Source organism: Leptodactylus fuscus, chromosome 10, assembly GCF_031893055.1.
Source record: "Leptodactylus fuscus isolate aLepFus1 chromosome 10, aLepFus1.hap2, whole genome shotgun sequence".
NCBI lineage: Eukaryota > Metazoa > Chordata > Amphibia > Anura > Leptodactylidae > Leptodactylus > Leptodactylus fuscus.
The window spans coordinates 7,641,307-7,653,853 of record NC_134274.1 but is presented as its reverse complement, the minus strand read 5'-3'; the positions used below and the strand labels follow the sequence as shown (position 1 = coordinate 7,653,853).

At 43.3% G+C, this 12,547-nt stretch overlaps 1 protein-coding gene across 1 annotated transcript in view; it reads left to right on the top strand.

The window, feature by feature from the left end:
* Positions 1–7,267: 7,267 nt before the first annotated feature.
* The window catches only part of LOC142183268 (ovostatin-like), a 34,414-nt gene continuing 29,134 nt past the window's right edge, over positions 7,268–12,547 (top strand). Inside the window, exons 1-7 of the mRNA XM_075258296.1 lie at positions 7,268–7,353; positions 8,937–9,120; positions 9,618–9,774; positions 10,184–10,236; positions 10,467–10,487; positions 11,230–11,398; positions 12,233–12,317. Coding sequence (XP_075114397.1) covers positions 7,286–7,353; positions 8,937–9,120; positions 9,618–9,774; positions 10,184–10,236; positions 10,467–10,487; positions 11,230–11,398; positions 12,233–12,317 — 737 coding nt within the window. The 5' untranslated portion in view covers positions 7,268–7,285. The remainder of the gene's footprint in view (positions 7,354–8,936; positions 9,121–9,617; positions 9,775–10,183; positions 10,237–10,466; positions 10,488–11,229; positions 11,399–12,232; positions 12,318–12,547) is intronic.

The following is a 12,547-nucleotide window of genomic DNA, read 5'->3' as shown; positions in this document are numbered from 1 at the left end:
ACCAGTGTAAGTCGATCACTCTGCAATAAGAGAGATTAAGTGGAAAATATTCAAGACAGGGGACAATGTTCCCAGGAATAGACACCCCAGGACATTCACCCTAAAATCTGACCGTGCGGTGCTTAGAAAAATTGCAAAAAACCCAATTACAGGTCTCAGTTACCAAGTTACATGTTCAAGTTCATGATAGTATTGGACTGAACATGGCGGCAAGACTTGTTAACCATTAGCCTATTGGTATAGTATCGGGGTCATCTTGCCATCATTGCGTTGACCATGAACTCTGTATACCAAACTTGTCTGAAAGTGGATCTCGTAACGGGACGACGATCCCGAGCACGATAGCAAATCTACAACAGAATGGCTGACAAAGACAAGGATCGCGGTGTTGTAATGGCCCAGTCCAGGCCTCAATCCTATAGAGATGCTGCAATGAACGCTGACACTGAGAAAGTGCCACAAGTGCTGAGGACAAAGTCTGTCTTAGGTCATTACCTTTAATGATACTTTAATTAGATCTTGCGGAATGCGGCTGACACAACCAACCATTGTGGCCACCGGTACATCCACGAAAAAGCCCGAGGCAAAGTCTTCTAGATGGGCCAATTATAGCTTGCGAAAGCAGTGACAAATATTGTCCTCCACAGATGATGGAGAGGAGGAGATTGATAGATGTTTAACGATGGAGGAAATGGCAAAGAAACAATGGGACAGACGAAATATCAAATTTTGCATAATTCTTGCAAAATCCAAAAACTGGTATTCATGTGTTACACATCAAATGTTAACTGTCTAAGACACCTTCTGTACCGGGACTGACAAGGGGGTGGGTTTGGCTATGTGGGCTGCATTGAAGAGAGAGCACCCATTGGGTTACCAGTGCACCCTATACATTGGGATTATATAGCTTGTCACCCGTGTCTGTTGGAGGACATATCCATAGCTCTCAAGTCATCACTTCTACTTCAGTACATGGACCTTGTTGTGGTATTTTTGCAGAGCCGATGGTTGTGTGCAGAGGATTGTGGCATAACCACTAGTGTTAGGTAAACCAGTCTCTAAGTCAGGATCATTCCGAATTTTACAAAGATTTTGGGTTCTACTCAATCTCAAATCTTGCAAAATAGTGGCCATATGGCCACCATTTTGTTTTCTACTTTCAGGTGCTAAAGAAAGTAAAAAATCACATGCCTTTCTTGGGCTATGGCAGGGGTAGGGAACGTACGGCTCTCCAGCGGTTGCAAAATTACAACTCCCAGCATGCACACTTGCTCTGCTGTTCTTGGAACTCCCATGGAAGTGAATGGAGCATGCTGGGAGTTGTAATTTCACAGCTGCTGGAGAGCCGAAGGTTCCTTACTGTGGGTCTATGGTGTGGCATTTTCTGTCATTCTGGTCTTGTTTCTGGGCCACCTTTCCTCTTTGGCCCCCATATCATTGATCCATTGACCTTGGCGGTCATAGGGGGTGCCGATATCATGGCGACTTGACTCTACCGTACTCCATAGCACCAAAGTGTGATGACATTGACTCCACTGAACATGACCACAGAGGTCCAATCACAGACCTCAGGCCCAGGAAGAAGACCACAATGTCGTGTAGTATACCATGGCAGAGCCCAGGAGAGGTGAACAAGCTTTTCATATTTATTTTTGCACACCCTCCCTGGCCTCTGGTTACCCTGCACTTCTCATTGGGACTGAACAAGTTTTACCAGCAGGCCCTTGTAAACAGTAGCAAAAGAAATCTCAGCAAGAACAAGGTATGCATTGTATATCCTAAGCAGAATTGTCAATGCTCTACAGACAGAAGTGCCCTCCATTGTATAGAAAGCAGACGTGCAGAATAAATCCCTGTTCACATGGCAGCATTGGCTACAGAACATGTTGCAGATGTAACAATCTTTACTTCCAGGACCGGACACATTTTGGATCTTTTTGATTGCTTTATATTTTCTTTCTTTTTATACATTCTTTTTTTTTTTTTTTAAATGTAGATTGTGAGCCCCACATAGAGCTCACAATGTACATTTTTCCCTATCAGTATGTCTTTGGAATATGGGATGGAAATCCAAGCAAACACGGGGAGAATATACAAACTCCGTGCAGATGGGTTTTTTGCCCTTGGCGGGATTTGAACCAAGGACTCCAGCACTGCAAGGCTACAGTGCTAACCACTGAGCCACCGTGTGGCCCCCTTTTTATACATTCTGCCTCCCATAATATCACTTCTGTGCATCACTTTGCAAAATCTGTAAAGCCTTTTTCCTCAACCATGATGTCAACCAAACCCCAGGGCCCAAGAGGTGATAGAAAGCGACCCCTACCCCCTGTGCACGTTGGGGTAATAATATAAGTGTTTATCTATCATGGTGAGGGGATTAGCTGCTCCAAGGGATCAAAAAGTTAGATTCAATTCACATTGAGTTTCTTTGATCCACTATGCAGATCCATCTACTTTAAAAGATATGGAAATGGGGGCTAATAGAAGGGCATCCAATAGAAGGGCATTTAATAGAAGGGTATCCAATGGAGGGGCATCTAATAGAAGGGAAACTAATAGAGGGGCAACTAATAGAAGGGAAAGTAATAGAAGGGCATCTAATAGAGGGGCATTTAATAGAAGGGCATTTAATAGAAGGGCATCTAATGGAGGGGCATCTAATAGAAGGGCATCTAATAGAGGGGCATTTAATAGAAGGGCATTTAATAGATGGGCATCCAATAGAAGGGCATCTAATGGAAGGGCATTTAATAGAAGGGCATTTAATAGAAGGGCATTTAATAGAAGGGCATCCAATAGAAGGGCATCTAATAGAAGGGCATCTAATAGAAGGGCATCCAATAGAAGGGCATCCAATAGAAGGGCATCTAATAGGAGGGCATCTAATAGAGGGGCATCTAATAGAAGGGCATCTAATAGAGGGGCATCTAATAGAAGGGCATCCAATAGAAGGGCATCTAATAGGAGGGCATCTAATAGATGGGCATCCAATAGAAGGGCATCTAATGGAAGGGCATTTAATAGAAGGGCATCTAATAGAAGGGCGTTTAATAGAAGGGCATCTAATAGAAGGACATCTAATAGAAGGGCATCTAATAGAAGGGCATCCAATAGAGGGGCATCTAATAGAAGGACATCTAATAGAAGGGCATCTAATAGAAGGACATCTAATAGAAGGGCATCTAATAGAGGGGCATCTAATAGAAGGGCATCCAATAGAGGGGCATCTAATAGAAGGACATCTAATAGAAGGGCATCTAATAGAAGGGCACTAATAGAAGGGCATCTAATAGAAGGGCATCTAATAGAGGGGCATCTAATAGAGGGGCATCTAATAGAAGGACATCTAATAGAAGGGCATCCAATAGAAGGGCATCCAATAGAAGGGCATCTAATAGAAGGGCATCTAATAGAGGGGCATCTAATAGAAGGACATCTAATAGAAGGGCATCTAATAGAAGGGCATCTAATAGAGGGGCATCTAATAGAAGGACATCTAATAGAAGGGCACTAATAGAAGGGCATCTAATAGAAGGGCATCTAATAGAAGGGCATCTAATAGAAGGGCATCTAATGGAAGGGCATTTAATAGAAGGGCATCCAATAGAAGGGTGTTTAATAGAAGGGCATCTAATAGAAGGGCATCCAATAGAGGGGCATCTAATAGAAGGGCATCTAATAGAGGGGCATCTAATAGAAGGACATCTAATAGAAGGGCACTAATAGAAGGGCATCTAATAGAAGGGCATCTAATAGAAGGGCATCTAATAGAGGGGCATCTAATAGAAGGGCATCTAATAGAAGGGCACTAATAGAAGGGCATCTAATAGAGGGGCATCTAATAGAAGGGCATCCAATAGAGGGGCATCTAATAGAAGGACATCTAATAGAAGGGCATCTAATAGAAGGGCATCTAATAGAGGGGCATCTAATAGAAGGACATCTAATAGAAGGGCATCTAATAGAGGGGCATCTAATAGAAGGGCATCTAATAGAAGGGCATCTAATAGAAGGGCATCTAATAGAAGGACATCTAGTAGAGGGGCATCTAATAGAAGGGCATCTAATAGAAGGGCATCTAATAGAAGGGCATCTAATAGAAGGACATCTAATAGAAGGGCATCTAATAGAAGGGCATCTAATAGAGGGGCATCTAATAGAAGGGCACTAATAGAAGGGCATCTAATAGAGGGGCATCTAATAGAAGGGCATCCAATAGAGGGGCATCTAATAGAAGGACATCTAATAGAAGGGCATCTAATAGAAGGGCATCTAATAGAGGGGCATCTAATAGAAGGACATCTAATAGAAGGGCATCCAATAGAGGGGCATCTAATAGAAGGGCATCTAATAGAAGGGCATCTAATAGAAGGGCATCTAATAGAAGGGCATCTAATAGAAGGACATCTAATAGAAGGGCATTTAATAGAGGGGCATCTAATAGAGGGGCATCTAATAGAGGGGCATCTAATAGGGGGATCATCTAATAGAAGGGCATCCAATAGAGGGGCATCTAATAGAAGGGCATCTAATAGAAGGGCATCTAATAGGGGGATCATCTAATAGAAGGGCATCCAATAGAGGGGCATCTAATAGAAGGACATCTAATAGAAGGGCATCTAATAGAGGGGCCTTCCAGGGGGCAATATTTCTTGTATCTGTTCCTCACGTTTCTCTAGATCTCTGCTTGCTGTCATTCATTCTGCTAATACCCAGGGGATAACACTCTGTGAGCTGGGCATGGTCCATGGTCCTTGTATGCCCATCACATGACCATGGACCATAGGATGTCCTGGTGAAATAGGACAACGTGCAATGTACAAGGTAGAGAAATAGATTTTTTGTTCTTGTATCGGAGAGAATGAATATATTGTCCATTCTACTAAATCTGTTCCGTTTGTGAGTCAGAGGTGTCAGAATGTTTCTATAGGCAAATAAGAAGTGGCCTCAGAGAAGATATTGCAGAAATACATTGTGTCAATGATACCATTGTACTGGTTACAGTAGTGACCTACATACTCATATGTTTGGCCGATGATATATTGGTACATTGTGTTGTGTTGGTTCATCGCCTGATTCTAGTTTTCCTTCCTCATACGCAGATTATATTTTTTCCCCTTTAGTAAATGGACCCATAGAAGTATAACAAGGAGATCAATGACCTTGGATCATCCTGACCCCGACAATGGCTCTTTGTCTCTTATGGTTATTTATCTACAGACTGGCTCAGTGGATATCCATCATTCTGGAGGGGTTGTAAATGGGGTGTGGGGCACCCAACAAACTTTTCAATTTCAGGTACTTTAATAAGAAAATCTCCTGCCTATGCTGTGACAGTGGTCAGATGGGGTCTGAACCCCCTAATACAGAATGATATACACGTAGGTCACCTGCGGGGGGCAGCTAGGGCACAATCTTGTGCAGGTATATTGGGGGTCAATACATATTTTGCATTAGGTCAAGGGGCTTCATGTTGTGCCTTTGTTGTCTTTCAGAAAAGTAAGAACTTCACAGAACAAATCTTCTATTATGTTTTTACTAAAGATGGGTGAAATTTTGTTTTGTCCTGTGTTTGGACAAAGGGAACCCCCAGTTCAGTTCGGTCTGAAAGGGAAATCATTATACTCTGAGGTCTCTGCAGACGCTACAATATAAGAGCTGGAGACCCCATTTATTCTCACCCTTGTTACCTCTTCTGGGCCTCCTTGTGTTGCCCAGGGATCGGCGTCTTTTTCCTCCGGCACTCTGCTCTACTTGGACGTCGGGTGCCTGGGGTCACTGCTAAGCCCTGCCCATGCCACCACCAATGGCCAATCACAGTCCTCAGCATCGACCCCAGGCAAGTATATGGCCCCTTGTCTTGGCATCTCCCCACTACATGATTATCTTTTTGCCCATTTTTGTAACCCCACAATAAATGACCCTCTTTTCTAGGCTCTCACACGGTATATGGTCTTTTTTTTTCATGCCCCCCCCCCCCTTTCCCAACAGTATATTATCTTTTTTTTTTCTACTGTCAAGTATGTGACTGGGGGGGCGGTATTTCTTTTTGTAATCGGCAGCTATTTACAATAAGTAGAGTCCGATACTTTTTACTCCACGCCCATCCAGGCTCCTTTGCAGGCCGGCTCCCAGGGTGCACTGTAGCAGATGTTAAGGAATCCCAGGGCGCTGGACTGGTGTCATTCAGTATTGTGACCCAAGTGCAGTACTGCCTAGCGGGGGCAGCAGAGCTGACTTACACAGGACCATGGATGGAGTAAAAAGTATCGGATGATACTTATTGCAATAATACAATAAGTAGCGACTGATTATAAAACAGAACCCTGCCCCCCAGATTATTCCATGAAGCCATCGCCATTTGGAGATGGGCCCTCTGCAATTTCCACTGGGGACCCCAAGGTGCTTCAATCTCAGGCGACATTCACGTCACGCCAACTGTTTTGCAGACTATGAAACAACGTTGTACATCCCAGTATACTTCTATGTCTGATCCCTGTACAATTTGGGCCATCCATTTTTTATTTTTGTATTTTGTGTGTCCCAAACAGATGCCGTCTTTTTTTATTTTTCAGCATCACTGTGCACCGATCTAAAATACACATGCACATGGGCAGACTGACAGCTTTTTCCCAGACTCATAGGGACATTTATTTTGCCTTGTGCTCCAGTTGTCCGGCTAAAAAGCAGAAAATGTTGCAAACTTTTTTTTTGCAAACCAGGTTCTTGCACTGAAACAAAATTGCAAGCTTTTATTTTTTGCCACTTTCCTGAAAACTGGGCATGGAAAAATCTTTCAGGGATTGAAGTCACCAGATTTGTTATAGTCATATTGTATTGTTGTATTACAGAAGGGGACGCCTCACTTATGGGGAGGTGGGAATAGAAATGGTAAAAATCAATAAACGTGCTAAAATTCCAGGGGCACTGATTTATTATCGGACGCCAACGTATAGGAATTTCCCCTTCGGAGCGATGTGGCGGAGATTATACTGGTTTCATTCAGCTTTCCCAGGATCAGATATAGTCAAGAGAGACTTCTGGGTGTTGTGGTTCTGTTTTTGCCTATGAATAGATCCTTTATGAAGGGGATCCTCTCCCTCTTGGCAAGGCTCCTTCTATACTGACAGGCTCCTCGCTGTGTAGATGAAACTCCTTTGATCAAGACTAGAGCAAGATTTACTCCCACAGTAAGAAACAAGGAAGTGTCCTCCCTTCTCCCAGGTGTATAAAGACAGGTGGAGCAGAATGCGTTGCAGCAGGTGAACAGTCCTCTCCAGCCATGTACCTGAAGGGGATTCTCCTGAGCCTGGTCCTCCTGTGTCTCATCGCTGGAGGGAGATCAGAGACGTAAGTCACAGAATGTCCTGATAATGTCACGTCTGATAGCGTAGAACTGTGAACCCTGACATATCATTCAAGGGATGGTATATATATATATATATATATATATATATATATATATATATATATATATATATATATATATATATTGGACTGTCACTCATGGAATGTAGTGTGCATGATCGTTCTTAAGCTTAGATACAGCAAAGGATCACATATGAGGCTTAGATACATCTGATGATACAGGACTCTATACACTGGCTCGGCAGGTAGGATCACACATGATAGGATGGATATATAGTGCATAGTATCACAGGTGCTGGCTTGGATGTATATAGGATGGTTAGATATATAGTATCTCATGTGAGTGATTGACCTAGGCTTCCATTAACAAGTCTTTGCCTCCCCTGGGCTAGTATGATGCACATTCTATAACGATTAGCCACATCACTTTGCCATCCATGGTCCATAACCACAGGTCTATACCAGCTATACTTTAGATTCTGGTATATATTATAGTAAACTTTCCTTCTCCCAGGACTCCATTCCCTGTCCTGTCCTGCTCAAATCTTTGCAAAGTAGTAACAAGTTGCACATTTTATGCAAGAATAACTCCTACCCTAGACTTGCCCGAACTGGTAGCCGCTGAGGATTCTGCTGCTTTGTGAATACGGCTTCTGTCCTGTCCAATATTTGCATTGTCGGCAGTATCAGGATTCTGGTTTATCAATCACTAGTTTACTAGACAGACTGAGGTGTCTGTGCCGACGTTGTCTTGGCACATTGGACAGAGGATCCTTGTTCAGGAACTTTCCGTGTCTTTGTTATTAGTCAGACGACAATTAATAGTTTTAATGAACTTGTGGGATAAAACCTGCCGAATACATTGTGCACCTTACGTAACCTCCGAGCGGAGAACCTGTTCTTACACTAAGGCTCTATAATAAGATGCTGCCATTTATTGCATAAGTATAAACCACCCTAATAATAAGTGACTGACACTTATAGCTTGCTTAGTAAATGTATACATGGAAATCGCCCATCTTGTAAGTTTCTGAGTAATGCCGCGTACGAAAGAACATTTACATCATCTCCTCTTCTATTGCAACATGGACAATGAGAATTCTACTCTGCAAAATGTATCTGGTATCATTGTCATGTAATAGAAGACTTCAAACTATTGGTGTCTTCTAAGTTTTACAGCTAGGTCATCCCATGAGGAATAAACCCTAATTGTCTTCTGCTGGACATATTTGGCCAATCCTTGGTCCAACGCTTCCAATTTCTCGGTGGTCTTGGCTCTGCTCTACATTATTGCCCTCTTTCTATTTGTGGACCTTATTGTGTCATCTCAGGTGTTGTCTTCAGATCTTTTGCTTTATTTGTCGTCTAGCTCTGACCTCCGCATCAGCCTTATGGTTATTTTCTCCAGTTGGTTCATGTCCACTAACTGGAGAACCTTAAAATTTCCACCGAGGACATGGACATTTCACTGTATCGTGTTCCATATCCAGCCACTTATAACCTGGCGGCGTGACTTGTGCTATGATATCATTAACCCCTTCCTATCCCTTTGTGTTCCTCTACAGACAATGCGCTTTCTCCGTTTCTTCCCTGCTGAAGAGCGGCGAGATGGCCAGAGTATGTTATGATGTCAAGCGCCACTCCGAGCCTGTCAAAGTCTCTATGATACTGGAGATGAAAGGTGTGAATCACACAATTGTCGATGAGCTGGTCCCTGTGAAGGACACCTTCAAGTGTCCAGAATTCCAGGTTTGTCTCCTATCTAGACTAGCAGACATGATAGGATAGCGTTCCTTATGTTCCCTATGCAAATATCAAATATGGAGGCAATTTTTTTTCCCATTGTTATCTTCCAAGAACATGGCCACAGGTGTTGGGATGACATCCCTAGTGTCCTATATTGATAACAAAATGGGATGAAAATGGTAATTGCTTCTACCACCCCAATATGGCTGGCAATGTAATCCCTAGTCGGAGATTCTGCCATAACCCAGTGAGTTGGGAGTGAGTTGGGTTTCCCTCTGAACTTCTACCATTTACATATGTTGTGACTTATTCATTTTCTTGTGGGGTTCTTCATGTCTTGTTACTTTCTTATTTTGGGTCCTTGTGAAGCTGAAATGACAGCACAGACTATGTAGTATGGAAACGGGTTCATATCTTTGTAGAAGACCTTCAACACCCATCTAGTTGAGGAACTACAAACTAAAGATGATCTCATTGACTTGTTTTCTTACTTGCTCCAGGTCCCGAATGTGACGACCGCATCCCCGGTGTATCTTACAGCCAGCGCAGTTGCTAATAATTACAGCTATACACAGCGGACAGCAGTAGTGGTGGCGCCAACAGGCAAAGTTACACAATTACAAATGGAAAGAGTCATTTACAAGCCCGGACAGACAGGTACTGTAGGTTTATAGTGCACCCGGCCATCTCATTTTATATCTGATATTCTAGAATCTTAACGTATCCCATTGTCGGAAATCTCATATTGGTTGTCGCCTTCGAAGCTTTTCCGTGAACCAACATTTGCAATTGGCTGACTGTGACTTTAGGGGCAACGTTAGAACCGATATTGTAACTAATATCCCTTTTATGGCTCGATATATTGTATCGAACTGATCTAATGAGAAGCGATCATGTTGGGACGGGACACTAAGGCAACCACAGGTCCTGATGGATTTATCCTAAATCTCCCCGACTGGTTCCCTTGAAAGCAATATCTGTTCTTGAAAATGGGGTGTTTGTTGTCAGATTTAGGGTCACTCTCATGTAAAACCTGATTGGATGTTTCTTGTGATTTATTTTCCAGTCCATTTCACCATGATTGCTATGGATAACAACTTAAAACCGGTGGAGGAAGAAGTGAGTATCCTACAAGTCTATGTATGTGGTCACTGGGGAATGGGCGTCTTAGAGGACCTCTCACTACCTCCATTGAGATGGGAGTGGAGATGGGTTGTCCGTAATGACGGGCGAGGGGTTTTTTGGTGGCTCTAAGTCTACCGGATAGCTTTATAGTAACTGTATTTTTATCGATAGTATGTAACAATTTCATTATGGCTTATATTCTGTTTCTTTTCCTTTCTTTTTAGTATCCTCGTATCTACATTACGGTAAGAAAATGGAGCGGTCACTGAGTATTTCAAGTAAGCCGTCAGTTAATGGCCCCGATCCAGGTTTAGCACTGGTATATGTTTAGACTCTATAGGGGCAATGAAACAATAGGAGGCCTTTGTATGCAAGAACAATTTGTTATATTCAAAGTCTAGAGGCTTCAACTCACACACAGGCGCCCATTCAGACTGTGACATTTGCTAACTCTCAGAATGGAAGGAGATTACAAAGTGGTTAGCAAAGAAAGCACACGGACCCCATAGACTATAATGGGGTCCGTGTGCTTGCCACGCGCGAATCATGCGGACAGGAAAGTAGATTGTGAACTACTTTCCTGGCCGCATGATCCCTGCGGAGATCTGGCATCCTATCCACTTTGCAGGTACGTGGGGCTTCAGACGGAATGGGGTTATTGCAAAACGAAATGACGGCTGGGGAGGTGTAACATAAAAGACCCACTTGTCTACCCCCATTTAGTTCTCTCTATGGCCTGACCCAACTATAAGTGGCGAGGCTCCCATGACGCCTGCGGTCAATCACTGGCCTCAATGGTCATAAGTGCAAAAGCAATGATGTTACAACTCCATGGGGGCCGGTAGTAGAGGGATTGGGGGCCACACAGCTCCCATTATACAATGTATCTCCTGATTGCCTAGCAAACTCCTTAAACACTTTGACCTGACGAAGCAATAAAGATGTAGTTGGGATAGATTTATGGACATATGTTTTGGTTGTATTCAGGATCCCAAGGGAAACCATCTCTATCAATGGGTGAACCAGAAAACCAAGAAGAGCGTCCTTACCTTGAAAGCAGAAATCCTCCTTGATCCAGAAATCGGAGAGTACCAAATAACTATTGAAACGGCATCTGGCAACACCGTCTCCAATTCTTTTAGTGTTGAGCTGTACGGTATGTACTGACTTGTGCTCATGTCTCTTGTAGAAGTAGTGGACTTGTTTGTAGCTATTTAAGGAGAACCTTCCACCAAATTCTGCATTCCCCCAATAGTCGCTGCCCCACTGATTCTGGAGCAATTGGTCGCTAGCTCCTGGTGTTCCTGAGCAATTGGTGCTAGTCAGTTTTGGACTAACCATTGCTCAGGGATGGTGTGGGCTAGAGAAATACCAAGTGGAGCAGCGCCTATTAAAGGATGCAAAGAGATGGAGGTGGTGGAAAGTTCTCTTACTATCCATATGTAAGCTCTTATGGAGCAGAATAACAGCATTGCTCCTGCCGCTGCTGGCTTCATGCAGGGCAGGAGCGTAACGATGTTGCAGGCACCTGTGCCGGCGTCTAACCCTTCACCGGCATCCGCCTCTCTATTACAGCGGATGCCGGGTCTGTATTCGCATTGTGAAGGCTAGACTGGTCTCACCATCATCTCGCCGCTGGCTTTGCATATGTAACCCCGCCCACCAATAATAACTCCCCTAGAATCTGCTCTAGACCGTGGCCAATTTGCAAGAAGGGAAGGTTGAAAATGTGATAGAAGCAATGGGTCATTTTGTCATGAGCTATTCCTGAGAATTTGACAAAGCGTTCTCAAATGTTGGACATGTTAAACTACCCTTTGCATTGAAAACTATAGGAATTGCAGAAAATCTAGGAGCAGCGGTGCCCAGCTCTATGGCAATGTTCCTGTTTATTTGCTACATATGCAAATTTACCAAAAAAAATGTAATCTATATACAAATCTTATGGGTTATTCATAGAATGATCAGATTTTCCAATCTTATCTCTTAGTTATGCCAACCTTCGGGTGTGAACTGTCTGTTCCCAAGTCCATAACCATCCTGACCAAGAATGTAACCTACAAAGCCGAGTGCAAGTAAGTGCCCTATGAAGTACAAAGCAGCGTTCGTATACAAAGCTATAGCAGTCCTCGATGTATATCCTCCTAACGTATCTGAATCTCAGGCGTTGGCCGCCTGGTCTTGGGCGAGATGTTCTGTAAAGGAGTTGAGATACAAATGTTGCAATTTAATTGGCTTCCCTGATGACCTCACACCATAGCAATGTATCCCGCAGCAGATAGATAGGTTAACTCTGATACATATG